This window comes from Aptenodytes forsteri, unplaced genomic scaffold (genome assembly GCF_000699145.1).
Source record: "Aptenodytes forsteri isolate BGI_AS27 unplaced genomic scaffold, ASM69914v1 Scaffold243, whole genome shotgun sequence".
Classification (NCBI taxonomy): domain Eukaryota; kingdom Metazoa; phylum Chordata; class Aves; order Sphenisciformes; family Spheniscidae; genus Aptenodytes; species Aptenodytes forsteri.
Genome location: NW_008795314.1, coordinates 2,050,015 through 2,075,296, shown reverse-complemented (window position 1 = coordinate 2,075,296; position 25,282 = coordinate 2,050,015). Strand labels below are relative to the sequence as shown.

At 56.1% G+C, this 25,282-nt stretch overlaps 1 protein-coding gene across 1 annotated transcript in view; it reads left to right on the top strand.

Annotated features, from left to right (window-relative positions):
• SEPT9 (septin 9) overlaps positions 1-25,282 on the top strand; it is a 65,835-nt gene that overhangs the window by 35,288 nt on the left and 5,265 nt on the right. The window contains exons 2-8 of the mRNA XM_019472134.1: positions 7,075-7,266; positions 11,286-11,414; positions 12,061-12,142; positions 12,821-12,958; positions 19,794-19,911; positions 22,401-22,496; positions 23,375-23,471. Coding sequence (XP_019327679.1) covers positions 7,075-7,266; positions 11,286-11,414; positions 12,061-12,142; positions 12,821-12,958; positions 19,794-19,911; positions 22,401-22,496; positions 23,375-23,471 — 852 coding nt within the window. The remainder of the gene's footprint in view (positions 1-7,074; positions 7,267-11,285; positions 11,415-12,060; positions 12,143-12,820; positions 12,959-19,793; positions 19,912-22,400; positions 22,497-23,374; positions 23,472-25,282) is intronic.

The following is a 25,282-nucleotide window of genomic DNA, read 5'->3' as shown; positions in this document are numbered from 1 at the left end:
TCGCCCGCCCTCCTGCAGCCGCTGCCCCCCATAAACGGGCTCTCGGGGCGTCTGGGACGCAGTTGCCCTTCGTGGAAAAAAAACAACAAAAAAGAAACAAAAAAACCCCCTACCCCTCAAAAAAAACAAAACAAAAAGAACCCCCCCACCCGAAAAAAAATATTAAAAAAAGCTAAACTAAAAACCCCAGGATGTAAATCCCTCCTTGAGCACGGGTTACTCCCGTACCTCGGGGTGCTGGCAGCCCCGGCGCCGCTGGCTCGCCGTTTTTGGTTTTGCCATAGCTGCACAAGTCAGTAACTCGGTCAGGCGTGGGAGGTCAGCCCTGGGTTTGAAGCACGGCGGCTCTGGGCACAACCAGCCGTGCCAGGTGCCTGTGCCGAGGTGCCCGTGCGGGGCCCGCGGCGGGACGCATTCCTCCTGCAACACTTTTTTGGGCAAGCTGAGTTTGCGGAGCGCTGCCTGTCTCTTTGTTTTCTCTGCAGAGAAGCGGTGTCAGGGGTGAGAGGTGCTTTCTCTTGCCCAGGGGCTGGGAAGGGTCTCCACGTCCCTCCCGTGCTCAACACCATCGCCCAGGGTGGACAGGGGGTTGGGAGAGGGTCCCCTCCCCAGACCCACCAGGGAGTCAGCTTTGTGTGGGTCCTCAGACCCCCCGGGCACAGGCACCCCGAGCCTGTCTGTGGGGAGCAAGGGCTGCGCTGGCTGCAGGCGTTTTGCTGTGTGAGGCCGGTTGATGGAGTAGCTTTTGCTGGCACTGGTGTGCAGGAGAGTTCCCCTGCGATGGGGTTGTCCCCAGCGAGGCAGGGCTGGTCTCGGGGTCACCTCTCCCTCCACCTCCGGGCGAAGCTGCTGATGGAGGGACACCATTCCGGCTGCATGGCCAGAGACCTCCGCGTGCCCGAGGCTTGGGGCTCGGTTTGCAAGACTGGACCAGGCAAGACTTGGGGTTGTTTATGATCATCTCCTTCCTTTTAAACTTCTCTGGGCAAACAGGAGGAGAACAGCGTAACTCCTTGCGGGTCTCTCTAAGTGGTTTAGAGCTGCTGCCTCACGTGGTTGGAGAAATGAGGATGTACGACTGCCGGCTCGGCTGCAAGGGCTGGCACGTGTCTGAGCCGGGGAAGGGTGGTGGTCGGCCTCACGCCGTACCTGGGGTGCACTGAAGTGGCACAGGGGCTTGCACCTGAGCTCGCAGGCAGCAGTTTGCAAGCGCTCAAGGTTGTGTCCAGGTGGAGCTGGCACCACGGTTTGACCTCTGGGATGAGCTCCCTTCATCCCAGCCCAGGAACACCCGCGACCGGAGCTTGCGGCAGCTGGAGGGTTAAGCTGGGAAGGGAAGCAGCGACGGGGAGCCCTGGAGCATCCATCTCTTGTAAATGAAAGAGGGAGAGAGGGGTGAGCTGCAGAGGACGGTTTCCGGAGTGGGGAGGGGGAAGCACGCAGAGAGCGAGGACGGAAGCACATACAGCGAGCGGGGATGGCTCGACCTGCGCAGCTGCACACGGTGTGTGCCCGTGGCTCGGCACTGTGGCCCTGCCTAGCCACTGCCTCCTTTTTTGATCTCTGAAAATGGATTTATCCCCCCGCTTGAGTAAAAAGCTTAAAGCCCGGAGCATCTTGCATGCTCAGGAGGTACCTGGCTACCTCTCTGACAGCTCTTGGGTGGATTTGGTCTAATGAAGTGTAGTTAAGCATCCTCTGCTATTTCTAGGTCATGTCTGTTGGCACCCAGGTGGAAATGCAAGCCGAGAAGGAAACATAACCGGTTGGTAGGTGGGCCTGGGCTGGCGGCCAGCCTGAAACCATAGCCTGGTGCCCAGGGATGAGAGGGACAGGCTCCAGATTGGGCCTGGCTCTGCCAGCCAGGCACAGATGATTGCAATTGAGTAATAGAAATGTCCCTTAGTTACAGTTTGGTGCTGCAGGGTCTGCGGCGGTGGCTCTGCGTGCCAGGCTGAGCCCTCCTCCAGGGTGCTGGCTGGCCCCCCAGTTTCGGACCAAGCCATGCCTCACATTCCCTGGTACCCACGCATCCCTGTGGGACCAACACAGGCCTGCTGCGTTCAGCACCGGGGGATCCCGCAGTGGCTCTGACCGGGCAGCCGAAGAAAGCAGCAGTGCCTGGGCCATGCTGGGTTTGCATCCAGCCCCGGCTTTGCTGCCTCCCTCCTTCCTGGCTCCTCCTGTCCCCCTAGAAGGGAAAGCTGTGGCTTTACCACCTCCTCCGCGGGTTGGATCCATTTCCATAGCTCGTGGTCACCACCTCGGTGTGCAAAGGGGAGAGGCCCCGGAGGCTGTACGTGCTGCAGTCCCGCCGGCTGGCTGTAGTTAACCAGGAACTATAAATTCACTCTTTGGTTCTAAAAACGTCTCTGTTACACCCTACAGGCACAATTTTAAAAGATTGCTGCTCCCAAAAATTGAAAGGTTAGTTGGTCCGCGCTGCTCCCTCGAAAACATCTGTGGATGCTCAGCTGCCTGGGAAGCGGTTGTGTTTTCACGCCCTCATATACTGCTGTTCGCTGCTGTGAATCTTCTCTCCGTGTTCGCCCATCTGTGAACCCATCCAACAAATCTGGAAGCCTGTGGTGTTTCCAGTCTCCGCTGTGTGGAGGGAAGGGGAGTTACCCCCACCGCAGCGTCCTGGTCTTCTGGGTGCTTGTAGCTCTGCAGAACCAGCTGAAAAATCACCAAAAGGTGGCAAATGCTTGGTGCTCCCTGCATCCGAGGAATGTTTCTTTGACTTACCCAGCAAGCGTTAGCATTTCTCTGTTGGTGGCGTGTGCATCCATATAGCGTGCGAATGGTTTGAATCTGGCAGTGGGCAGCAGTGGCAGAGGTGCAGCCTCCTGGCCTCTCTCTGCTGGCTCCATGCAGCCGCTGAGCACCAGGTCCATGATCAGCCCTGCTCCAGGATCAGCTCTGCCCTCCCAGATCACCAGCATCCCACTCCCCGTGCATCGCTGGAGCAGAGCATAGAGCTGCTGGGTCTAGCCGGGAGCTGGGGTATACGAGACGTTCCTGGTTCAGCCTCTGCAAGGGTTATTTAACCCTCGTGTATCTGCAATGGAAACACCAGTCTCCTACAGATCCCTTTCCCAAATCCTCAATGAGGAGCGCCAGCCCTGGGGTTCGGGGTTTCGGGCGAGCCCACGGCCTGCGTTTGCATCCCCTGCCTGCAGCCGACCCAGGTTGTTGCAGCCGCGTGGCATCGGTGCAGCATTTCTAAGCCCTCCGTTTGCTGGCAGCCCCTCGCAAGCAGCGTTTCGCAAAGCCCATCCCACGGCCGCCCGCGCACGGCATCCAGCTGGCTGCAGGAGCGGGGGGCTCCCCGGGGGGCTCCCTGGGGCTCCTCTCCCTGCGGGGTGCCTTTCATCTGCTGCTTCGCAGATGTTGGGTTTGGCTCGTGTCTGACGTGCATCAATTACAGCGCAACAGCCCAGAGTCTTTGGCAAAATCAACTTTGGAGCAGCTGTCCTGAGTCAGCCTGGCGCCCGGGCTGGAGCCGTGGTGGATCTGTTCCTGCTCGGTGCAGCGCTGCCCTGACCGTCTCGACATCTCCCGTGCCCACGTGGAGGGGGTTTCCCTGGCAGAGGGGGTCTAAATATGTGGGAGGGGGTTTCCCTGACAGAGAGGGTCTAAATATGGCACAAGCACATGTTCCCGTGTGCTTCATGTTTATCCAGGAACACATGAGCTGGAGGGAGCTGCAGGCTCTGGGCTTTCTCCCCGCATCAGCAAAGCGAGCAGCCCGCGCGTTTCCCCAGCCTCCCTCCCCACGGGAGGGACAAACAGCCGTGTTACGGTGGCACTGGTGAAGCAGTGGTGCGTGAGGTCTGATCCTGCTCTTGCCAGGGGCTCGGTGGCAATCAGGAATTTCTGACAGTACTGGGTGTACTGTCAGAACAGTACATTAATAAACTGTACTGTTTATTAATCCATCCCTCCTTGCAGCGCTCTGGAAGGGTCGGCTCGGCGACGCTGGCACCGAGAGCGCCGCAGGTTTGGCGCCGTCCCCGCAGAGAGCACAATGGGTCAAACAAGTACAGGATCTGCCTGTGGCACGTCCCGGGCAGCCACCGCTTCTGCTCCAATTTATTTCTAGGATCTTTCTATTTCAGACAAGCGTCTGCCGGGAGTGCTCCCTGCCACCCAGCACAGCATCCCCGTGTGCCTGTGCTGTGGAGTGGTCCTGTGGCTCGGCTGCATCCTGCCTTTGCTGGCACAAACCCCTTGGAGCCAAGCGGGGTGCTGGAGACCTTGCTAAGAAAAGACCAGCTCAGTGCTGGGAAGCTAAAAAGAAAAGTGAAGGTCTGGGTTGCAGCATTTCCCTTGGGAGTCTGCTGGTGCCGCTGGGGCATTTGTGTCTTTGCACCCCTGCTGTCCTGCAGCCACTCCTAGTTGCAGTATATTAATTTTTATTTTATTTTTTTCCCAAACAGGAGCTAGGTGCTAGAAGAAAATGTCCTTTAAATCACTTTTTCCCCGCAGGCGAGCCGAAGCAGCGTGGGCCGTGCTGCCGGCTGTGCTGCTCGAGCTCATCCCGGGTGGCAGCGCGCCTGCGTGCTCCACAGTGACAAACCGCTGCCTGCCATCGCCCCGTGCTTCCTGTGGCTTTTGTCTTGCTGGGGACTGGGGATTGCCGAGCCCTCCTTCTCACACTGAAGGCAACGTGGTGAGGCAGCACGTAGCATCTGTTCCCTGTGCCGGGGACAGGTTGGCCTGCACGTCCCCCTGCCCAGGGAGGGGGTCAGCCTCTTCTGCACGCTGCTGGCTGCTCGTTAGCAGAGCTTGACAGATGAGCAGCAGCCAGGAGGTGCTGGAGGTGCTCCTGGCCTTTATCGCAAGCGGAGGATGGCTTTCTGCTCCAGTTGTTTAATTTCTTAATTTCTGCTGGACCTTATCTGCACCAATGTCCCAGGCTGCCGTCCTGTCCCGCGGGGCCAGCGCGCTTCGGGCTCTCTCCCATGTGTGCAAGCGGTGCCTGCAGGAGTTAAAACTGTTGCATAACCCAGCGCTGCTGCCGGTGGCAGCATATTTTCCACGTGATTTAGTCTTTTTTTTTTTTTTTTTCTTTCTAGTGGTATGTAGGGATTTTTTCCACTTCTGGCCTTGCCGTTTTGGAACGGGGCTAATTCGGGATCTGTGGCGAGACCTCAGGCACACCGGGCCAGTCGGCTTTGCAGGGAGCAGCGCGGCAGCGTGTTGCCAGCTGTGCAAGAGCCTGAATCCGCGTGTGCCTGGTGCCGGGGAGGAGCGTGGTGCTACCGCGCGTGTCAGCTACGGCGTGTTTGCTCTTTAGCAGCTCTGTGAGTAACGCTGGTCTGCACAGCCTGGGATTGAGGGTTGGGAAAAAAGGTTCAGAGTGACCCAGTGGTCTTGGGGATCAGTTCTGGGTTTGGTTTTTATTATTTTTATACATTTTTTCTGCTTGGCCTGTATTTGAGCGCGTGGAAGCGCGCTGTGCTCACAGGAAACGAGCGCTTCCGCCTTGCAGACCCCGGCAGGCTCCGGTCTGATGCTGCTCCCGCGGCTCCTGCCCATCACCGGAGGAGAAGGGATGACAGGCTTGTGTTTGGAGGAGCCCCTTTGGACCAGCCATGCTCCTACAGACAAGTTCCTTCAGAGGGAAGGAGAGAAAACCAGGCAGCGCCTCATCAAAGGCCAGAAATAACAGTGGGGTGAGGCAGATGAGCTGAGATCCATATTCCTGTTTGAAGGAATGAGGATGAGGATTTTGCAATAAGTCCTTTGTAATTATTTTTTTTTTTTTTAATTAACAATAATCAAATAAATAATAAAAAAATAAATAAGCTTTGCAAAAGGCTTAACAAAAATAAAATGCTTGCCTGGGCTGGTGGCTGCAGCGATCCGGGCATCGATCAGCAGCAGCCCAGGGTGGGGAGGGCTCTCAGAAGTGTGTTTTCCTAAAACCTGCCTCTCCGTCCCAGCGTTAGAGGAGCTTGTCCTGCATGACTGACACCTCCAGGAGCTTGCAAGGACCAGGCTGAGCTTGCGCATGCTCTGCCTTCGGGATATTTGCTGTGCCCACTGCGGGCAGCGCAGAGCTGCTGGGGCAGGGGGGGAGCAGACTGCATTGCCCAGTAGTATATTGAGGGCAGTTCGTCCTTCCCGGCGGCAGATGCTCCTGGCTGGTGCCTGGGGGAGTAGGTGGTTCCCGATTTTTGTTATGAAGGTGTTAAATGAGGCAGTAGGTGTATGTTTGCTTCTCCTGAAGAGCTTTGCTAACCTGGAGCTGTCTTGCAAGGGAGGTGAGCGCCCTGTCTCTGCGGGAAGTCGAAGGGTTTGGGTTCCTTGGTCGGATATCGGCAGAATTAGAGCAGGATTGTGAAAGCTTCGTGACTGCGTGGGTGTTGTCTGGCACGACCCGTTTTGATGCAGATGCGTTGGTTTTTGGTTTTTCAGCGAGAAGCAAGCTGAGGCCACCAGCCTCTGCCCTGCGTCAGCTGGAGCTTGAGGAGGGCACGTGTCAGTAGATGTCGAGGACTCTTCTGTGTCTGCAAAGCCATCCATTTCCCCGAAACGTGGCCACGAGGCATTCCCACCAGCAATCTGCATAGCGCTGTAATTACAGCGGTACAGAGGAGCGGGCAGGCTGTGTAGGTCTGCAAGCCTTTAACGGCAGCGCCTGGGCACAGGGCCGTGTTGCTAAAAGCCTTCGTCACTCACTAAATAAACTCCTGGACTTGTGCCGAGGACTTTTCTCAGCGCTGGGTCCTGCTCCATGGCGGCAGATTGGCTGCTCGTGGGACCTGGTGTGCCTGCTCCCTCCGTAGCAGCATCCCTTTGCTGCGGCAGGCTTGGTGATGTGGGCAGGGATCAAGGTGAATCCAGTAAGTTAAGAAGGGGAATCCCAAATTTAATGTAATTACAGGTGAAGGAAGATCCCGTGTGCCTCCTCCCTTTTAGCCTCCCAGTGCCCTGAATCCCCCCATGTGCTTTATTCCCGCTTCGGATGCAACAGGCAGCTCCTTTCATTCCCTGCCAGGAGCAGCATCCCGGTGTGCTCGGCACTGCCTGCCACCCCTGACCACCCTCTCTTTGCCTCCGCAGGTCCAGAGGCAGTTCCCAGCCACGCACCCAGCATGACGGACGTTCCACGGGATGCCGGCCCCAAGCAGCCGGCGCCGACGCGGCTGGAGAAACCGGCTGCGGACTTTGGCTACGTGGGGATAGACGCCATCCTCGAGCAGATGAGACGGAAAGCCATGAAGCAGGGGTTTGAGTTCAACATCATGGTTGTGGGTGAGTTCTCCCCCTGCGCCAGCTGCCCGCAACGTGCTCGGCGAGTTGTTTTTGTTCTTCTGTGATGACATTTGTCCTCTCTGGAGCCTCCTCAGGAGCAGCAGCTCGGGTTCAGCATTGGGGTCTTTGCCTTAGGAGTCAGCAAACCTCGCTCCCGAGGAGCTGGCTTGAATTCAGCTGTCGTTAAAGCTGGCGATGTGACGTGGCCCATGGTCTCACGCATCTTCCCGCGCCTTGGGATGTGTTACCCATAGGCACGTCCCCGAGGGGAACACCCCGAGGGGGGTCGGGACTCACCGAAGCCTTGCAGAGAGCTCCCTTGCCTGCTCTCCTGGGAGCCCTGCGCTGGTTTGAGCAGTCAGAGAGCATGTTAGAGCTCAAAGGGTTGCACTGCTACTGGTATACCAGAGCCTTGATCTTTGCTGGTATTTCCAGCAATTTAGCTAAAATTCCTGCTTGTGAGTTTTCTTGTATTTAAGAGATTGTGCTGAGCAGCTCAGCCAGCAGATGCAACCGCGCTACAAGTTCTAGGGAAGAAATGCCTCGTGTGATTTACTGGTGGGAATCAAGAGCAGCAAGAGGGTTTGCATGGCGTGGTTGTTCGGTTTGAACAGTTTCTGCTACCGGTGACTCCTTTGGGGACCTGCAGTGTGGCACGGGGGGAATAAGAGTGTCCCAGAGGGTGTCCACCTGCAGGGAGGGCGGGCTGGAAGTTATATCCCCAGATCCCACTGCCTGCAAGCTCCTGTTCATTAGCTTTCCGAGGCTGCAGGGTGGATGGGATGAAGGAGCTTTATTTCAGCTAGAGGCCACTGGCTGTATCGCCACTGCTCTGGCTGCAGCTTCTGCTGTAGGGGACTGTGCTCCTGCAGCCCCTGGGCTCCCGGTGCCAGGGACTGCACCAGCCACTCGCCAGCAAAATGCTGGGTATACTGAAGGGCTGGGCAGGCACCATGGGAGGCTGTGCGAGGGGGAAAAGGGAAAAGAAATGAGCCTTTTCTGCATTCTTCCAGCTATCGGTGTCTGGCCTGGTCCTGTGGAGCCCCTTGTGTGAGCTGGGCTGTGCTCCCCAGGGCCGGGCTGTGCGGGCAGCAGCTCTCCCTGCCTGAATCTCCCAGGGGAGCTGGCATGGTGGTGTGGTCTCGCCAGCCCGCTTCCTCCTGCAAGGAGTTGTGTAGGGCTGGGGGTTTGTGCAGGGATGCCCATGGGGTAGGAGCCCCCACGGCCTTGGGGGGCTTCTGGGGTTACGGGAGGGCCTGATCCAGAGTTTGCTAATTCTGTACAAGATATTAGTGTGCTGTAGCTTCCCAGTGAGCTCTGCTGATGCTCTGCCTTTCTCATTTTGATATTTTCATACACAAATTGGTCTATGGGGAGGGCTCCCCAGGCTGGTAGATCGCTGCAAACCTGGTTGCTGCAGGTTCTTGCAAGGGTTTTTAACAAAACCAGCTCTTTGCTGCCAGTGGAACAGTATGCCCAGGACGGAGGGATTGCAGCATTGATCCTGAGAGTCTGTAAGCGAGATTGCTTGAGCTGAGCCCCCATTTCCCTGCCAGAAGAGGCACCCGTCCCTCCATGAGCAGGCTGTGCTGCAGCAGCGCCTCGGCTTTCTGCTTTGCAGATGCAGAGGGATGTTCAGGAAAGGGCCCGGCTTTGCCTTGGCAGCGCTGTGTGTGGTATGAAAGCCCGTACTGCAGCGCGGCTGGAAAACATTGTTCTTCCCTTGGCAGGCTCTGGGCTGACTGTTTACAGGCTGGGGAATTCGTGGCAGCATAAACAAGTCGAGCTCTGACCCTCCCAGAAGACACAGGGAGGGATGCGGGAGGAGCAGCACCTCGGGGAGGGGATGCTCTGCTGACACTGGGAGGCAGCAGCCAGCCCTCATCCTGCTGCATTTCTCCAGGGGATGGTCGAGCTTCTAGGGATTAGTTTAGCTCCTTTATTCCCATCCGGTCTTAAGCTGCGAGTCCTTGCATTGAAATCATTGCAATCCCTGTTTCACAGGTGGGAGATGCAAGGAGGGAGGTGACTTCTGGACGGGAGGTGGGAATTGAGCACCACTGCTGGCATGGGATCGCTCTACCTACACCGTGTCCTTGTGATGGGGCCTTTTGAAAATCCTGTACCCTGTGTACCAGGGTCCCTATTCAAAAGGGTTTCGCCAGCCTAACCAAAGCTCTGAGAGGAGGCTTCAGGCTGAGGTCAGCTTAGCCGCGTGTTGTCTAAGGCTGTGGAGATGAGAAAAAAGGTCTGTGCTTAAAAAAAGCCCCAAAGCACGTCTTTTGTCTTCAGTTTTTGGTGTAGAGCAGCTGGAAGGAGAGGAGAGCTGGCCAGGCACAGTGGGGCTCAGCCGCTCTTTCCCTGCCTGATTTCAGCTCAGGGAAAGGTGCTGGGCTGCAAACCAGGGGAGGTGGGAGCGGGTCTGCCCTGCACTCAGCCATCGGGTCTGCGGGGTGCAGCCGCGTCCATCACTCGGCAAGGTCAGCCTGCAGCCATGATTCAGAGAGGCACATCGCATCCATGGCTGCCGGCGTCTCTCACCTCTGGTCCCTTTCCAGGCAGTCCGGCTCCAGCGGCTTGGACAGGCACGAATGCAGAGACCGACTACCAGGAGCTCTAGCACTAGCAGTGTGTCGCCCCGCTTTCTCCCTCTCCCCACACGCTCCGTTTAATGATGAGCTTCACTTTGGCTCTCTGCATTCGCAGCTCCAGACCTGTTTGCACTTGGCCCTGTGCGTTTTCAGGCAGCAGAGGATCAGGAGCACCAGACCCCAGCCTGGTCCATGTGTTTCTTTTGCAACCCAGCTGTGATAGTGGCTGGTGAACAGGGTTTTGCTGTACTGGATTGCAGCGTGCCATCGGTAGCATTGCAAACTCTGCTCTAAATTGCTGTTTGAGCAGGGAGCAGGGAGCGGGCTGGCCAGGAGGTGATGCCCAGTGCCGATGTGCCGGCTGACCCTACCGTTGGCTTAGCATTGGGTGCCTTTGGCAGCCTGGATGTTTCAGGGCCCTGGAGGATGTAGGTGAAATCCTTGTTGGCTTCATGCTTAGAGATACTCCGTGGTGCCAGGGACATGCCGGCGGCGGTGCCGCGATAGCTGGCTGCAACGTGGCTTGGCAGAACGGGGCCAAAGGGGCCCCCGCAGTGTGTGCAGGAGCTCTGCAGTGATCGCAGGGGGCATGGGACATCTGCTCTGAAGCCAAGTGACTGCTCCCTGCGTTTTGAGGAGTTTCTCTGTTTTCTTTGAGCTCGTGGGACAACTGCACTGGAGAGTCGAGAGCTGCTGGTGTCTTTTCTGCATGGATTGACCTCAGCTCTGGGATATAAAGCACAAAAATGCTTCTCTGTAAAAGCTGTTTTTTCTGAAGTTGTGGAATCTGATGTGCTTCCTGGGACGTTGTTTGTGGGACTCAGATGAGCTCCTGGCCTAGACCTGCCTGAAAGGGTCCTTGCAGCTGGTCCGACTGCAAAAGCAAGTCCGGCTGGGAAGCAGCAGTGGATGCTGCAGGGCTGGGGTTTGGAAGGCTGTTGCTGCTGTTAATCCTGTCCAGCTAAGGGCTTGCCAAGTTGCTCCTAAGTCTTCCCTGTGGAGCTGGACAGGGGAGGCTGCAGGAGGGTAAAGGCACAGATGTGTTGGGGTGCTCCTTCCTGGGGTCCCCTGGTCCCCGTGCTGCTGAGTGTCACCGCAGCCCTTAAAACATCCCCGACGGTGTCTGCCTGTCCTCAGGGTTGCTATGATTTCAGCTGGATGCAAGGAACTGGCTCTTGCCCTGCTCTCTCCCACCAAGCCGGCTGCTTTGGAGCTAGGGAAGGTGCTTGCTGCCTGCAGCATCCTCCTGCCCAGGGTGGACTCGAGCTTCTTGAGCTGGGGAGGCTGCAGGGGAGCCGCTGCACCTCTTACCTCCCTCCTGCAGATCCAGTGCAGGCTGAGTCCATCAGTGTCCCCATCCTCTGGCCCCTGAAAAAATAGCCCGGAAACGAGTGAGTGCTGACTGTGGTTTATCCTGCTCTTTTCCAGGTCAGAGCGGCTTGGGGAAATCCACGTTAATCAACACCCTCTTCAAATCCAAAATCAGCCGGAAATCTGTGCAGCCGACTTCTGAAGAGCGGATCCCCAAGACCATTGAAATCAAATCCATCACTCACGGTGAGGCTCTGCAGATCCCACCTGGTGCTTTGGCTTTTGGTCCTGCTCTGCCTTGTGTCTCTGGGGGCTTGCGGGAGTTTGGACCTCCATTTCCAGGTCAGAGCGGCTTGGGGAAATCCACGTTAATCAACACCCTCTTCAAATCCAAAATCAGCCGGAAATCTGTGCAGCCGACTTCTGAAGAGCGGATCCCCAAGACCATTGAAATCAAATCCATCACTCACGGTGAGGCTCTGCAGATCCCACCTGGTGCTTTGGCTTTTGGTCCTGCTCTGCCTTGTGTCTCTGGGGGCTTGCGGGAGTTGTGGACCTCCACTAAACTTCCACTCTCATCTCTCTGAAGGGGCTTTTACCATCCAGAGATGCTTGCAGGGCTGAGAAAACATCTATTTTTTCTTTATCCACCAGCATTGACTTAATTGTGATGGAAGGGAACAAGTGAGGTGGCCATGGGGGGTGGCATTTCAGGGCAGATGTGGTGCTGCTGCATCCCTTTGGAGGGATGATTTGTGCCTGTTAGAAGCTGTGAAGGTGTGTTTCTTCCCTGGGAGCAAGCTCCAGCCCTCCAGCTGATTTTGGGAGGGTGGGCTTGGCCAGAGCACCCTTCAACGCTTGCCTCGCGCACCAGCTTTCCTTTCCGTTTCAGAGATTGAAGAGAAGGGGGTTCGCATGAAGCTGACGGTCATCGACACCCCGGGCTTTGGAGACCACATCAACAACGAGAATTGGTGAGTTGGCTGCGCTGACGTGGGGACCGGTGCAGAGGGAAGGCAGCCGAGCCCCGGGGCATCCTGACCCAGAGCTGGTGCCGACGGCCGTAGCCTGGTCCCCTGCCACCCATGCTGCGTGGGGAGCAGAGGAGAGGGTTGTTGTGGGTGGCAGCGCAGTGCCATGCTCCCCGGGGCTGACCCTGGACCCTGCGAGAGCTCACAAACATCCTGCTGTTCCGGGCATGAGACAACCTTTGTTCGCGTCCGGGAGCAGCTGTGTGCCAGCATGGCTGGTCCCTGGACCTCGCTCATGTGGCTCTGAAGGCTGAACTCTGCCAGGAGTCCCTGGGACAGTGGCTGGCTGTGTGGGACGGCCCCCCCGGGCCGGGGCAGGGCTGGGCTGGCCAGCCGGTGGGAGGTGCCTTCTCCTCACCGTGAGCTGGGCTGGGCTTTGTGGGGTTTGATGCTGCTCTTGCTGCTGTGCCACAACGGGGTGCGAAGAGCTGAGGGACTGCCCTGCTCAGCAGCTTGGTGTTTGAGTGTGTTTTGGATTGGTTTGTTTTATGGGATTCTGTAAGATGCTGTGCATCCCCGGCTCGGCGGGCTCTTCTTCACACAGTCAGGCCAGGTGGGAGGTTCAGGGTGGTCCAGATCCCTCACACAAACCCATTGCCCCGTGTTCCTCTCTCTCTGCAGCTGGCAGCCCATCATGAAGTTCATCAACGACCAATACGAGAAGTACCTGCAGGAGGAAATCAACATTAACCGGAAGAAGCGGATCCCCGACACGCGGGTGCACTGCTGTATATACTTCATCCCAGCCACTGGCCACTCGTACGTACCCTGCCGTCCTCGCTCAGATCCTTGGGGCTTCCCTCTCCTGCGTTTGGTCTCGGGCAGCTCAGCCGTCAGGGTCATCCTTGGGATCCCCCCGTGTTTCCTGGGGACTTGAGGAGCTTGAGGACAGCGTGAAGCTGTCCTTCCTAGGGCTTGTAGCATCTGGAGCCCTCGCAATAACACAGCAGAGCTGCTGTACCCCAGAGATACGTGGCGTTTCCTCTTCTGAGGGGCCATCAAAGCCTCCCTGAGCACCAGTTAGCTGCTTGCTTTGCTTTGGTCACCTTGCTTGCTCGACCGAGGATGGACACCAATCGCTGAGCTCTCAAATTGGCTGCCTTTGCAAACAGAACATTATTTTTTTTTTGCTGTGCCTTTGTAAGGGGAGAAGCCGGTTTTCCTCGTGCTACCGAGGGAGCGAACACCCTCACCCTTTAAGGGTATTTTGTAGGTTGTTTGACTAGTCTGCAAGTGGGATGCAGTTTATCCAGCGCAGAGCTCTCCTGGCTCTGGCACTTCTCAAGTGACAGCATCAAAGGCCCAGATCTCGCTCTATTTTTTTTCTTTTTTTTTTTTTTCCTCCTAGGCACATAGCCCACAGTGAAAATCTGGGGCACTTAAAGTGTCTTGAAAAATGTGACTTAAAGTATCACAACATAAAACGAGACCTAAGTTTCCTTTTGATTTGTGTCAATTTCTTCTACTTCTGGCTCTGTCTGCGTGGGGATTTTTTTGGGTCTGTTTTCAAAAGTAAACTTAAGCCGCCAGCACTGTATTAATGTCAGCTTTTTCCTCTTCCCCTTGTAGAGATTTATTCCAATAGAAAAGACTTTGTTTTGCTTCTGTCAGTGGGTAGACCAAAAATGCATCCTTCACTGGAATAAAATGACTGCATGGGCCAGTTATGCTCTTCTTGTGTAACCGGCTGTCGATTGGGAGCTGAGGGGCCGACGAAACGTTTATGGTTTAATACGATAAAGCAGAAAACATTTCAAAGGGAGATGACATTTTTAGGACAGTCTAGCGTGTTGGTCCTGCTTATCTCAGCTCCGATCTGCAGACCCTGCCTTGGCAGGTCGGGGTGTTGCAGTATTAGCTATGCTTGAGCTTTTTCTCATTGCTTTGGGTGTTTAACCCTTAAAAGCACGTCCGATGCTTAGATCCCGTGGATACCGCACCCGCACGGGGGTTGCAGATTTTGGGGGGTGGTGGCTGCCCTCCCTGGGCCGCGCAGGCGGTGGCATGGAGCCCCGTCCCCGTGTCCCCCACCGGAGCCTCTCCAGCCGTGCGCTCTGGTTTCTCTCACCCGCCGGCTAACAGCAATTGCGTGGAACTTCAGCTGCTTTTTTTCTTTCTCTCCAACGAACATGTGTTTCCAATATCCGAGCGAGCCCAGCGGTTGGAGGCCATTGTTGCTGAGCCCTGCGCTGATCCTCCTTCCCGGTAGCCTGATAGCCCGGCTGGGGCTGGCGCTCGCTCCCCGGCTGCGGCTCAGGGGGCTGCGCTTTCCTGCCCCGGTGTCAGAGCCGGCCTCCGGCTCACACGTCCCCTCCTGCCACAGGACAGAGATAAGCCAAGGAATGAATGAAGGGGGACAAACCCCACCGGGAGGGAGAAGTCAGTGGGAAATTTTGCTTCTCCGAGAGCTTGAGCACGCGTTGGGTTTCCTTTCTGCTCCCTTGTGAAGCCCAAATTACATTTCTCATCATCACGGACAGGCTTCCCCCAGTGCTTCCCGTGGTCCATGGACACGAATGGATGGCATGGCCACCTCTCCTGCGGGGTGGAGCTGCTGCGGCAGTGCTGGTAGCAGAGGGTCACACTCATTTTGGAGGACAAGGGTTTGGGAGGCCGTGTCATGGGGTTGTTGCGCAAGGTTGAGTGCAGGTTTGTGCCTCTGCTGAGGCAGGTGGTCCGTGGTCCCACGTGGAAGGGTATGGGAAGGGAATCCAGGTCCTTGCTTTGGTGCTTCTGGCTTCACTGGGAGGCAATGGGGAGCACGGCTGGGAAGGGCAGTGGCTCATAGTGCTGCAGGGACCTGCCCTAGGGACAACCACAGCCAGCTGTGGAGGACCCCACTGTTACCGCATGGCACCATCCATGTGCTTCCCGTGCCGCTTGCCGTCCCGGGATGCTTGGTGCCATCAGTCCCGGGATACTGATTGCACGGGGCTTGTTCGCGTTGCCTTTGGGGAATTGCTGCCCTCACCATGTGACGCAACCAAAGCGGCGGTGACTCGTGTCTGTCTGTCCTTCCCCGCTCGCATGGTCAGGCACAGCACGGGACTCAGCATCCCTGCCCTGGCACGTGGCCACTGCAGGCAGCCAGGGCGAAGCCTGCCAGGTCATTGGGTGAGAGCTTGCTTTTTTTCTTAAATAAAAAGGGAAGGAGAGGGGGGAAAAAAGCAAAGTTAGCCAAGTGCACAGATTCAGAAGCTGGAGTGGAGGGTTGCTCAGCTCCGTTTCAGTCTGGCCCTCCCATCTGGGCAGCTCAAGGGTTAATCAGCGGAGAAGTTTCCGCTGCTGCCTCCCTTTGCAGGGAATTCGGAGCAGGCTTTGCAACCTATCTAGTTCGCACACCCCCTGTCCTTCTTGTAACACTCCCGTAAAACCATGTTTGCGAAGGCTAAGTAGCGTGCTGGCAGGGGCTTTTGGCTGCAGCTGCGCAAGGCCAGCTCTTTGCCACCCAATAAATATCTCCGCTCTGACCCCTGTGAAGCACCGTTCGGCTCTGAAAAGGGACTCTGAAACACCACCCCGGCCTCGGCAGCCCCTTTTATGTGTGTACCAGAGCTGTTGGCTGACGGGCTGACACCCACTGCCGCTTTCCCCGCTAGCTGCACTTCTCGGGTGCCCGCCGGGTCCCTTAAGCAGGCTGGCGGGTCCTGGTGAAGGGGCTGGGCGGCTGCTGGGTGCTCGCTGGTGTTTGCTTAATGCACGGCTCAAATTCTTGCTGCTAGTTTGATCTGGGGCACAACCAAAAGGAAATAACTTTGCAGCTCGCCGTGAATTTTGATTCCTATAAAGGCATTTCAAGGGAACCAGCAGGAATGAGCCTCTGCTTAGATCCTGTTCGTGCACGCTGGCTGTGGGCAATGCAGAAATAACGTGTGTCCAGCCACCATAACGTGTGCCCAGCCATGATAACGTGTACCCAGCTGCTCTGCTTTCCCCAGCCCCATAGCAAGAGGGGATGGGGGAGCAACCAGCACCGGCTGGGGTGGGCTGGAGCCTTTCGGGCAGCTCCTGCTCCAGCCCATGCACTTCCCTTAGAGCTCCTCCACCCCCTCCCAGCAAAGCCCAAAGTGTGTATGTGTCTAGTTGCAAGTTAATAATATCGGGGACCATTTGGGGAAGGGGAAGAAAACAGATGCTTTTTCTTCTTGAGCTCTACCTTCTCTTTCGTGATCTGCTTGGAGCAGATTGCGCGCACCCAAAATGAAATAACTCGCTTTCTCTTGCTGTTTTGTGCATTTGTATATCTAAGGGTTTCACTGCTAATCCTCGCCAGGTTCTGGCATCGATGCTTTGTGGAGGTGAACCGAGTTCAAACACCCGGTGGAGGGCAGTGCTGCTGTGCCTGTGGCTTGTCACGGGATGGTGGGGGTTAAACACCAAAACTGGTCCCCGCAGATACCAGTAGAAGTCCCTGCTGTCCTGGGCTGTGCCTCGCAGCAGGAGTTAAGAGGAATTAGGTCTGGGCTTGCCCCATTGTGACCTTGGCCATGTCTGCCTGGGTCTGTACTAGGCTATTAGTGCAAATCAGGCTCTTTGCACTCGTGATCACCTTAAGCCATTTATTCTCCTTTGGTGTCTTCACCTGAACGTGACACCTAGCGACAGGGCTTGTTCTTAGTGAAAAGAATCACTTTCTTTTAAATACTCAAGGTTTTTTGGGGCTACCTAGCGGGAATTGGTAGAATATCTAGAAACTTGCAAAATACCCTAAAAACATACAGTTTGCCTTTCTGGGGAGTCCCTTGGTTCCCCTCCTGTTCTCCAGGATGGAGCAGGGAGGTGCCCATGGGAGGTGACCTCCATGGATGAGGCACTTGCAGAAGCCCATTGGAGCAGAGTCATGTAAAAGGTGCCTTGGGCTCTTCTGGCTTTGGATGCAGACCAGTGTGGGACACGGTCACTGCGCCTGCGTGGATGCTGGTGGACATGGGCAGGGGTGTGGGCTGGCTCTGGCTCTGCCTCCTGCTCTCAGGCTCACTGCCGGCATCCTCCGGGTATTGGTGAGGGCCCAGTAATGTGTCAGTCGAGCTGAAACTCAAATGTCTGGCTGATTGTGAATTCATCTGCATCGGCTACATATGCATCCTGGTCTTCACTCTAAAAGAAAAGCTGATGAAAGAGGCAGGAACACAGTCTCAGTAGGGAAGAGGCTTTTAGAGGGGAAAAACTGTTTGAAAAATAGCAAAGAGAGAGGAGGGGAAAGAAGTCTGCTGGGAAAGGAGCATAACTGCATTACTTCCTTGGAGGTCTGGGAAATACATTATGCAGAGCTCCAAACAATGTTTGCCAGCAGCAAGTCTGCTTAGATGTGTCCGTGGGGGTTTCCTTGTGTTTTTTTCTTTTCTTTTTTTTTAATAGCCAAACTCTTTCTTTCCTGGGGCCCAGGGTGATCTGTGACTCCTGAGTTTGTGTTAGGAACTCATTTGTCCGCACGCTAACGACGTGCTCTGGGCTACGCGTGCCGTTAGCGTGCGGGGAGAAGGTCCACCTGGCACGGTCCAGCCTGATCCCTGGGAGAGGAGTGGGTTTGGCCAGGGAAGGGCTCAGCTGGGTCACCAGTGCTGGCTGCTCTGGAGCAGCCTCGAGCTGCCCTTTTCGGATCAGCCGGAGCTGAGTGGGTCTCTCCAGGGCTGGATGTCCCTCCCTTGGCACTGGAGCTGGGCAGCGATGGCCTCGCGGGATGGTGACTGCCTAGTGACTGCCGAGGAGCAGGATCAACCCCTTCCCTTTTGCACTCGTGTGACTCTTGCTGGCTCTGCAGGAGCCGTGCTCGGTCTGCAGGGGTCTCTGAGCCCTTTCTAGGGCCCGAGAAGACCATGGTGGAGTTTGGCTTGAGCATGTTGGCAGTAGGTGTTCTCTTGGCCATGTTCTCCCTGAGCGCTCTGCTCTGCTCCGTGTTCCCCCATGCAGGGCTCCTGCTGGGTGCCTGCTCGCACCTGGGCATTTTAAGTCACCGTCCCATTTATTTTGGTTTCTTCCCTGTTGCCATGGGCCTCTGGTTTGTGGCACGGGGCTGGTCTGCCCTTTGGGAGGTCTCATTCTTGGCCCCAGCTCTGCCACTGAAGCCTACGGCTCCTCTGAAAGGTGACTTTGCCTCTCTCTGCCCCAGTTTCACCAAAGATGAGTTGGCTCCTGTCCTGCTGGCACATGCCACCACCGGAGGTCATGAGGAGGTACGAGCGGCAGAGGTGTCCCTTTGCTTCTGGGGCTCTGGCTTTGACCTTCCTGCCCCTTCCCTGTGTGCTTTCAGCGAGGGCTCGTTTCAAACAGGCTCCTTAATGCATGAGCACCCCAAAGGTGTTCCTGTACCCTGGTCTCCCCTGGGACCTCCAGGTTTCCTTTTTCAAGGCAACATCTGCTAAACTGTCGTGCATGGGCGTGTGTCCCCATCACCTCCAGAGCTACCGAGGGGGATCTGCGGCAAGTGGAGGCGTCCCAAGGAGGGCTTTCCTCTAGCTGGCTTGGGAATCCCCAGCAGTAAAAACACCTTCAGGGAGGACTGAGGAGCGAGGGAGGGTCATGGCCAGGCGCCCTCATTGCTGTCTGCAGCTGGACTGCAGCCCTTGGACGTGGAGCAGCGTGGCACCGGAGGTCGCGTCCGTGCTGTCAGCGGGAATGTTTAGCAGGGAGGGATTTCCCGAGGGGTTGATCATTGGGGTTATGCAATCTGTGCAGCTTTCCTCTGCTGAGACTTTCGTTGTAAAGATTTTCTGACATTTTTGCCCTCTGGAACAAGCAGCATCTCTTCTGTGTTGTGTGAACCCCTGGAGAATTAGCAGAGCCTTTTTTAATCCCAACCGATGGATGCGAGATGCAATCCTTGCTCGTTCACGACAGCGGGCTGGTGCTCAGCGCGGGTTATGCAATCTGTGCAGCTTTCCTCTGCTGAGACTTTCGTTGTAAAGATTTTCTGACATTTTTGCCCTCTGGAACAAGCAGCATCTCTTCTGTGTTGTGTGAACCCCTGGAGAATTAGCAGAGCCTTTTTTAATCCCAACCGATGGATGCGAGATGCAATCCTTGCTCGTGCACGACAGCGGGCTGGTGCTCAGCGCAGGAGGGAGTGTGAGCAGGAATAGTCACCTGTGGCCATTTCCACGTCATGCTGTCCTTGGCTGGTGGGTGACAGTGGGTGACAGCTTGGATAGGGCTGGAGGAGGTTTCACACCGTGGTCTCTCCCCAGCTTGATTTGTACATCGTGGGTGGGATGGCCCCGCAGCCAGCATCGCCCGTGCTTTCATCCCGGCTTCGCCAAGGACGCGTGTTGCTTTGGGCAAGTTTCTGCAGTGCTCTGTGGCCAAGCATCCGTGCAGAGAGAAAAGCCCTCTCCCACTTCACGGGGCTTTGCGAGGGTTCGCAGGCAATAGCGGGGTGCTTTGAAAGGGAGATGTTTTAAGTGTTTGTCTGCAACCGCCTCTGAGATGGACGTGTGCTGTTGTGCTTTTCAGAAAATGTCTTTATTTGTCCTATCTCAAAGGAAGCGATTCCCCCTCTGTGTCTAGTCTTTGAAGGTCCCCCTCTGCTGGGGGATTGCAGCAGCCCCCTACCTCGCTACCGGTGCGCGAATCCCCTGTTTTCTGCTGCATTTTTCAGGCTCCGACCGCTAGACATCGAGTTCATGAAACGCCTGAGCAAAGTGGTCAACATCGTCCCCGTGATTGCAAAAGCCGACACGTTAACGCTGGAGGAGAGGGACTACTTCAAACAAAGGGTAAGGGGCTGGCGGCTCTTATCTGGGCTCCCATCTCTTGTTCCCCATCCCCTCCTGCCCCTTTCCCCCTTCCCTGGCTCCCCCAGCCTTCCCCCGGCAGGGCTGGGAAGGCGAGCACCTGGCCGGGAGCCCAGCGCATTCCTCCGGCTGCAGCTCTGAGCGATCCCACGTGGCCGAGGAAAGGCCTGTGCTCCAAGCAGTTCCTTGTGTTTCTCTTGGATCTTTGTCAGTGCAGGATAAGTTTCGAGCTCTAAGTCTTGGGGCCTGTTTCTCCTGCCTCCTTTGTTATTGTTGTTGTTGTTGTTATTTTCAGGCTGGGTTTTGTTATTTTGGGAGGTTGATGGTGCTGCACATAGAGGCTGAAAAACCCTTCCTGAGCAGCACCATACACTGATACAGGAACCAGGAAAAAAAACGTGTGGGTTTGCTGAGCTCAGCTGGGCAAGATTTATGGGGGAAGCAAGGCATGAAATTCCCTTGATCGCCTTGGTTGGGAGCTGGTGGTGGGGAGCCGAGGAGGCTGTCTGGATCCACAGCAAGGCATGGGCTTTCCTCCGTGCACGCCTGGTGCTGCCAAGAGGTGGAGATGCCCCTCTTTGGGGTTCGGTAAGGTGCTATAAATCCATTCGGGTAGCTGATGGATGTGGCTGCAGGCGTGATGGCCTCAGCATTCCCTGCAGAAGTAAGCAAGCCACCAAGCTCGTTGGTCCGTGAGTCTGAACTGCAGGGAAGTGAAGTGAAGGGAAAGGACAGTTTTAGGGGCCACGTCCACTGGTTATGGAGAGGATGGCACATTGGCCAGGGGTTTGTTCAGTGCCTCTGTGCAGAAAAGCATCAGCCAGCCCTTCCCGCACCAGTGTCTTCCCACTTCTTGATGAGCAGGATCAGGCACTGAAATATCCAATCTGGTTTTGGGGACTGAATCCAAAGTCTGCAAGCAGTTCCCTTCGCAGTGAGCTAGAGGATGGCTGGAAATGGAGCCAAGAGGTAATCCAGGCTGGGCTTGATCAGTGTGTCAGCCTGTTTGCACGGAGATCTGTGAGGAGCTGGTGTGGGAGGATGGGGGTGTGAGTCCGCGGTGCCACATCTGCTCTCTGCAGTGGCTTTTGCAGACTGCTGGCTCCGTTCAGAGGTTACAAGTGCACGCATCTGAGTGTCTGGGGGTGGCTGGCTGGCTCTGGGACTACAAAGTCAGTCTGGGGCCTAAAATGTCACCTGGGCGCTCTCGGCTGCTAATACCATCCTTGTGTAATGAAAGACCATGGGGAGACCACCTGGCTCGCCCACTCTGCACCGGCTCAGCGCAGGATGAGCTCGCCCTATCTCTAATTACATTCCTGATTGTAACCAGACCCCCAAAATCCTTCCAGATGGAGGGAGAACACGTAGCCACGTGGTGTGTTTGCAATGCCCCTTCTGCAAGGGGCTCGCGCTCACGGCTCCAGGTCTGCTGGTGCAAAGAGAGGACGGGCAATCAGTCCAGGTGGGCACAGGCTGGGACCCTTTCCCTTTGCTCCAGCACGCCTGTGTGCGTGCTTCCAAAAAGCAGAGCCCCATCTGCATCTGGGGGTGTAGCTGGTTCGGAGAGGCGATAGGTTTTTTGGGTTTGGATCGGGGTGGGTAGGTGATGGTGAAGCACCAGTCTGGCTGCAGGCTACCTAGGTTGATGCCAGCGCTGCACTGAATTAGTGGAATGGGCTCCGATGCCCTGGGGAGTTGGCTTTGTTGGGTTGTTCCCCTAAAAATAGTGTGGGGGTTTGGCTGGGGGGTGGGAGGCTGGCTGGGGGGTTTCTCTGGGCTGGGTCCGCTTCCTTTGCCAGCCTGCAGCGTAGGGCTGACGCGGAGGAGTTTATCGCCATAGGAAGTGATGGGAGCGGGCGCGCAGGCTGGGTTTGGGTCGCAGGCTGGGTTTGGGTTTGCAGCTTTGTTGGAACAGGCTGATCCTCCATGCTCCCCGTGAGCTGAGCCTCCACCCAGGAATCAGATTTCAGCATCTCTTCCCCTTGCACAGAGGCAATATCCTTAGAGGCCGCTTTTCCAAGCTGTCTGTGTCCCTGTCCCCTCGGATCAGACACTGCTGTACTCCTTTTCCAAGGAGCATAAGCAGACACCAGAAAGCAACTCTTTAACTTTGGGTTATGTGCCTGGCCGCTACATTCCCCATTGCTTGGTGCAGCTTGTATTGTCTTATTGTCTTTTTCAACCCCAAAGCAACGCCCAGCTCATATAACTTCATCTCACTCAGCCTGAACCGTGTCTTAGCACCAGGTTCTTGCAGAGATTCCATGGCAAGCGCTTGATAGGTGTGTAGCAGTTAAACACAGGTCTCTCTCCTGAAGGTGGGCAGTGTTTAGGATGGAGAGGGAAGATGTTGCTGCTGGGCATTGCTCATGAGAGCCTCTTGGGTCGGCTGGGAGCTGCCGCCGTGGTGGGAGTGCAGCTCCTCTGCCCGTGTCTCCGTCATGTGTTTCTCTGCTCTTCTCTCCTAGATAATGGCCGATCTTCTTGCCAATGGGATCGACGTGTATCCTCAGAAGGAGTTTGATGAAGACTCTGAAGATCGGCTAGTGAATGAGAAATTCAGGGTTAGTGCGTGGCGTTGCAGGTTGGATGGGTCCTGCAGCTCTGGGTGCTGGTGATGTCCTGGGGGGGGTCTCTTGCAAAGTGCCTCTATTTTCTTTCCAAAGCTGCTGTGCCCCTGTCCAGGGGGTCTGCCCAGGAGGATCCTGCCAGAGCTCAGAGCAGGGGCAGAAAGAGGGTGAGGAAAGTACCTGGGGAAGGTGTCCTCTCCCGTCCATGTCGCTGCTCCTTCCCCCAGTCCCGTTCCTCAAAGGTGCCCTCAGCAACCAGCGGGTAGGGAGGTCCCGTGGCCGCTTGCCCTGCCCCAGGGGCAGGGAGTGCCGGTGTCTGCCCATCCCTGGCTAGGGGAGCAACCTTCCCGGCACCCGGAGGTAATTTGCCCATAGGCCGTTCTGCTTTCGTGGCTGTCGATTCCTTGCTATAGGAAGTAGCTAACAAGTTTGTGGCTCAATAAAGTGGAATGGACAAATTCAAGGAAGAAAAAAGTCTTCTAGGGACTCTAAGTGCAAAGATACCACCTTGGATCAGGAAGTGACTGAGCCACGGGTTGCCAGATGCTGGGGGCGATTCCCAGGGAAGCATCGTGATACCTTTGCCCTGGCTGTATGCTGGTGCCTGCCAATGAGGTGCTGGGCTAGACTGGTTTTGGGCTGGTTTTAGACTGGTTTTGGACTTTGCACGTGTGCAAGAGATGCTGCTGCCCGGCTCCTGGGCTGCCTGTGGTCCCTGGCAGGCAATGCTGCTCAGGAGCATCAGGGACAGACCAGCTCATCCCATGAAACTCTCTCCTGAAAACAGCTTGACGTAGGACTTTGCTCGCCAGCTTGGTTTCCTGACCGGTTTTCAGGAGGAAAACGGAACCTTTTTTTTCCTCTTTCCTCAGGAAATGATCCCGTTTGCAGTGGTGGGCAGTGACCAGGAGTACCAGGTTAATGGAAGAAGAATCCTTGGAAGGAAGACCAAGTGGGGCACCATTGAAGGTACCTTGTCCTTGTTTCCCTACCTCTTGAGCCCATCTCCCTGCCCTGACAGAAGGTGATGAGGTCCAAAACCAGCAGTAGAAGTCAAGGTGTATGTAGTGCTTCCCTGCCCCTCCAAAAAAAGTCACTTCCCCGGTGTTTGGGGACTGAAAACACTTTGGCCAATGCTCCTGCGCCGAGTTCCTGGCCTTTGTGCAGCTTGGGGGCCTGCTGAGTGCCGGAGGGGACACTTCTGGGTTTCTTGCGGCCTGGCTTCTGCTGGTTGCAGTTAAATGCATGATGGCTGGATTTGAGGGCACACAAGTGCAGTGCTGACGTCTTTGTGTCTCGAGCCCAGATTAGAGCCTTTTCCCCAGCATCTGTAGGTCTCTGCACCCTCCACCATGCATTGGCTGGTGCCTTTGTGGGATCTCTTCCTTCTTCCATCCTCATCCCATCAGCATCTTCCTTTTTTATCCCCCATTTTAAATCATGGTTTAAAGGCTAGATGAAGGCTCCTGACTCCAGTACATCTACACACTTCCCTGCCCCTGACAGCCAACTGGCATGTCCCCAGTGCCACCCGTCTTATCTTCCTCCCCTTCATTTCATGGGTTTCTCTCATTTATGAGTCTTTTTAATAGGAAATCTGTGTTGAGGGTTGCCTTAACAAAGACGCCAGGAAGATCAACGTATTTTAAAGCTCTGCTGCCCTCTTGTGCTCTGTCCTTGGAAGCTCTGAGTTTAATGGGGCTCATTAAACCACTCACCTTCTGCATGTGGCGTCTGCCTTCAGCATGGGGAGACCCCGGGACCCAGCCATGCCCACGGGCAGCCTTTGCAGAACAGTGTTATTTGTTGTCTTGCCATTTCTGCATTATGTTCAAGCCTGTTTGGGTGGAAAAAATCAAAAAAAGGGAGTTGATCCTTTAAATTCGAATGCGTGGTAAACTGCGAGCCATCAAATTGTGGTGGAGCAACACCCCTTGATTTTTCCCTCTTGCAAACACTCTTGCTTGCTCCAAGCCCTGTTCAGACAGCAGTAGCCTTTGTCAGCAAGAGATCGCGTCCTTCTGCAGCACCGGCAGCCCGGGCAGCAGAGTCACTGACGTGCCTGGGATGTCGCAGGGTGCTCGTGGTGAAGCTATAGGTGAAACACTTCTGTGGGGCCGTGCCCGGCGCTCGCTGCAAAGCTCACCCTGTCCCTTTCCCTGTCTTGTTTGGGGCCCTCTTAAGCTTGCGTTGGTCCAAAGGGGGGGTCACGGTGGGAGATGCTGCTGGGAGCTCCCTCGTTTGGTGGAAGATGGTGGGAAGGGACTGGGAATGCTCAGTCAGACCTCACCAGCCAGTTGGTCATGCTGAGCTGGGGCAGAAACCTGGGTAAATCACCGGCCTACAGCAGCAAAGAGGACTCTTGAGTCCTGCACCCTATAGCCCCTGGGGGTAAGTCCCCATCTCAGCCCTCCACACCCCAAGTGGTTGCCACATTCATGCCGCGGGTGCATGCTGATGGGTTTCTCTCTCTTCCCACCAGTGGAGAACACGACACACTGTGAGTTCGCCTACCTGCGGGACCTCCTCATCAGGTGGGTAGGACTGTGCCCTGTCCCTGTAGCCTTCGGTCACCAGGTGGCATCCAAAGAAAGGGGAGAGCCCAGCCCAGCTTGAAGCAGCCGCTGCTTCGCTCTGCTCATCCCTCCCTCCCTCCCTCCCTCCCCTCTCAGCCTGCTGCAACGCTGCAGGCCCGCTGCAAGGGCTGACCCCACTCAGTGGGACATGGCTTCAGGGGGCTTTTCTCAGCCATGGTGCTGAGTTAAGGGAGGAGCGGAGCA